The 4,492-nt window shown below is 38.6% G+C and overlaps 1 protein-coding gene across 1 annotated transcript; it reads left to right on the forward strand.

Moving 5' to 3' along the window:
• Window positions 1-691: 691 nt before the first annotated feature.
• Window positions 692-1,797, forward strand: LOC149793084 (protein CFDP2-like). The gene has a single exon (XM_089968945.1). It carries the CDS (start codon window positions 692-694, stop codon window positions 1,469-1,471), a length of 780 nt encoding a protein of 259 aa, XP_089825071.1. The 3' UTR covers window positions 1,472-1,797.
• The last annotated feature ends 2,695 nt before the right edge of the window (window positions 1,798-4,492 follow it).

Raw genomic sequence — 4,492 nt, forward strand, 5'->3', positions numbered from 1 at the left:
TGTTATGACTTCGGGATTACTATATGCCTGATAAATTAGCATTTAACGTCTGTTGTTTAAGAGACTGTTTTCGAATTGTATTAATTGGAGTATCCATTTCAATGCATATTCATTTTCAAATGATGCCAGGAGTGACGGGGCCAAGTTAAAATATTATCTAAGCTTCATTATATTTCATCAACTCCGCCAAGGACGGTCCCAAGCCCGGCTGAAAAAGGAAGAGGGTTGGGCGTGGGGCTAGCAACTTCACCCCTTTAAAACAACTCTTGCTACGGAAACGACAACAAGGGAACAAACGACAACCGGCGCTGGGAGCGAAGCAAACCAGGCAACTGGCTCTATGACGGATGGAGAACAAAAACGCAAGTTCGTCCCCATCCCGATAGCGGAACTCCTGACACCAAAAGCATGGATCAGAGTTGGATGCTGGAACGTGCGAACGCTCAACCAGACTGGAAAACTGGCACAAGCAGTGAGTGAGTTGAATCACTACAACTTGACCCTCATGGGTGTAACAGAAGCACGATGGACTGGTGCCGGCAAGTAGAAGTTGAACTCCGGAGAAGTCATCATCTGATCCGGAAGAAAGGACAATGACCACCGGGAAGGGGTCGCCATCATTATCAGCAAGAACAAGACCAATACCCTCCTACAGTGGAAACCAGTGAATGAGCGCCTGCTGTACGTCAGGATGAACTCCAAGTACGCCAAGCTGTCTGTTGTTGTGGCCTGTGCACCAATAGACGACGCGGAAGAAGAGGACAAAGACACCTTCTACGACGCTCTTCAAGCCGTTTTAGAGGACGTCCCTCGACATGTCGTGCTGTTGCTACTTGGCAACTTCAACGCTAGGGTCAGCTGCGACAATAAAGACAGAGAGAGGACCATGGGGCGCCATGGAGTAGGTGTGATGACCGACAACGGGGAAAGACTGGTCAACTTTTGTGAAGAGAATGACTTGGTCATAGGAGGGACCCTGTTCAAGCACAAGGACATCCACAGGCTCACATGGACGTCACCAGACGGCAGAACTCAGAACCAGATCGACCACATCATCATCAACGGCCAATGGAAACACTCCCTGCAGGATGTGCGAGTGATGCGACACGCTGACATCGGCAGCAACCATAGTCTTCTGGTGGCCAAGGTGACTTTGAAGCTTAGGAAAGTTAGGATAGGGGTCTCCAGGAATCAGCGCTTCGATGTGGCCAAGCTGAAAGATCCAAAAGTGAAGGAAGAGTTTAGGCTGGCCTTAAGGAATAGGTTTAGTGTTCTAGAAGATGAGACAGCGCTGACCATCGACAATTTCAACAGAGCAATGAAGGAAGCAGGAGAAGTAGTTTTAGGTTATAGGAATAGTAAGAAGACAGAGTGGATATCAGGAGAGACGTGGACTCGCATAGACGAGAGAAGACAGATTCAGAAGAGACTTTTGGACTCCAAGTCACCAAGACTGAAAGAGAGAATTTAGAAGGAGTATAGAGGAAAAGACAAGGAGGTGAAGAAATCAGCAAGGAAAGACAGGAGAGAATACACAGAGAGACTGGCAAAGGAGGCGGAGGCAGCAGCAGAGCAGAAAGACATGAAGACGGTGTACCAGAACAGCAAGAAGCTGAAGGGCGACTACGGCCTGAAGTGGACAATACTTATAATATTTATTACTGCAAAATAATTTCAGCAATGGTAGGAGGAGCCCTTACTCAACAGGCCGATTAATCTGCGAAACCAACTGTACTAGCAAAGTTTCTCGCCGACAGGACACGCAACTCAGACAGAATAAACAACAATGCAAACCATCAAAATTAGTGATAATTTTACAATATATTTTATCATATATTATATGCAATATTGTTACGAGTCTATGCTCTTAAAATAAGTAACAGAAAAGAGTGAAGACACCAAGCTTTGTACAAGTTAACAAATAATTTATCTCCCTAGAATATAACGTGAAAAATGAGAAAAAAGAACTTACAGTATTGCGAATTAAATCCCAAAATAATCCAAGATTTAAATACACAAGTCCTAATAATACAGAGTCCTGGATAAAGCTCAGTTTAAGTCCCAAAGAGATTTAAAATTGAAGGTGATGACGTTTTTATTCAGGTCTGCGAAGTGTTGATGTGTCAACAGTCTCTTGTTAAAATATAGAAATATTATTTCAGGTTTGAATTCAATATAAATTATAGTGAATGTCTTTATCTATGAATTTTATCAAAGCATTTTTGTATTTCCAGAGAAAATGATCACTTGAATTAAATAATTTGAAGAAAATAAAAGTCAGCCCAAAGTGGTCACAACATAATAGAACTTAAAGTGCTATATGTTAAAGCACGACAGGTAAATTCCTCACAGTCACAAGATAATTTAGTTCTCTACTTGACCTCAAGGTCACAGTTAACATTAACTAATGGAAAATAACTTTCTAGACTGATCTAATGAGCCTTGTTTATTTACATCACAATAACGTATACAATTCACTTGGGAATCTCCAAAACCCTGACCGTGATCAAAATATTTACTCCTTTGTTTGCCTGAATAGTAATTCGTTTAATACGCTCATACACATAGAGAATAATGAAGCTATTATTAGTTGTTTACATAAATGAAATAAATAAAAATTAAAAAGTCAATGTTGCTCTAACCCCAACATCACTTGCATCAACAGACAGATTAAATGATTGGCTAAAATATGGAACTGAAAGAATTGGTGCACTCTTAAGTATGGCCTTTAACTTATCAAAACCCTCCTGGCATTTTTCAGACAAATGAAACATGGTTTTCTTGCTCAATAAATTTGTCAAGGGTTAAGCAATTATGGACAAATTGGAAAACAATTTCCGATAGTATCCAGCCATACCCAAACATCGCATCAGTTGCTTTTTAATGATAGGCTCAGGGAATTCAGAGATAGCCATGACCTTAGCATCTATAGGTTTAACTTGTCCATTTCCCACGATATGTCCTAGAAATGTTAACACAAACACGGTAAAACTCACCTTTGGTTACATTATTTGTCAAACTTACATCAGTGAGTCTGTAAAAGTATTTCCGATTTGTCGCTAAATGATCTTTCCAGATGTCTTTGTAGATGATGACATCATCGATGTAAGCATCACAATTATCTAGACAAGATGTAATCATGCTCATTATACATTAAAAAGTACTAGGCGAACCTTTCATCCCAAACGGCATCACTTTATACTGATAAAGTCCATCTGGAGTAACGAATGCCGACATAATTTGCATTTCCAATTTTATCAAGGCAGTCATCGATTCTTGGTGATGGAAATGAATCTGTTTTAGTCACACTGTTCACATTTCTATAATCAGTGCACATGCGGAAAGTATTATCTGGTTTCGGAACAAGTATACATGGTGAACTCCAGCTACTTTAACTTGGTTTCATGAAACCATTCTCCTGCAAATACTGAATTTCGTTGTCAAGCATTCCTGTTTGAGAGGATATATGGGTGTTGTTTTACAGGTGTGGAATTTACAACTTCAACGTCATGGTATTTTTTTTCTTGTAGGAACATCTGGAAATAAGTGCTCATATTCAAGTAATAACTGTTGAAGTTTATTCCTTTTTTGTTGTTGCAAATGTGAAAGTTTTAGGTCCAGATTATTGATAATTTCTGAATTCCGAAGGTTTGTTAATCCAAAATCAATAGAGTCCGATTGCATTCCTTAGCTTAAATTCTTGTTGAGTGGGACAGGTACAACTAAATTAATTGCATGATTAGCCCGACTATATCAATCAACATACTCCTTCAACATATTCATGTGGCAAAGTAGTTTTTGTTTTCGTCTCGCAGGAGTATTTATAATATAATTTAAATCATGTACTGTCTTTTCAACTGTGTAAGGACCATACTACCTGGCCTGAAGAGGATTGTATGGTATGTGGAAGACAGTCAGATCTCTATCACCAGGATGAAAACTCTTTTCCTTTGCATTTTTATCATACCTTAATTTCACTTTTGACTGAGTAGAGTGCAGATTAGTTCTTGCAACCCCACAAGCCTTTGACAACTTATACTTAAAATTGACAAACAATTAAATTAAATTTACATAACAATATTAACTAATAAATCAACATTTGTCAGCATATGGTGAACAGTGCCATACATCATAGTTATATTCTCTCGTATGCCATTAATTTATTTCACAATGACAGAGTATCATCAATTTAGTACAGAAATTTATATCAGATAATGGATCAAAAACCTTCGAAGAGCAAGCAATATTTTTGCCTCTTTCTTTTTCTATAAGATTCATGTAACCTATTATGAAAGAGAAGAGAAATTGAATTGTAAATCTAATATTGATAATTGTATGATTGATGTACAGGTAAATCGTTCCTCGTTTACTTATTTGGCATGTGTATGAAATCATAATCTCTCTCTCTCTCTCTCTCTCTCTCTCTCTCTGTTTCTTTTCTTGATATTCTGATTGCAATTGTGATAGTGTGAGATGGTTCATAAAACGTTCA

Source organism: Sinohyriopsis cumingii, chromosome 8 (genome assembly GCF_028554795.1).
Source record: "Sinohyriopsis cumingii isolate HCF-2022 chromosome 8, ASM2855479v2, whole genome shotgun sequence".
Lineage (NCBI taxonomy): Eukaryota > Metazoa > Mollusca > Bivalvia > Unionida > Unionidae > Sinohyriopsis > Sinohyriopsis cumingii.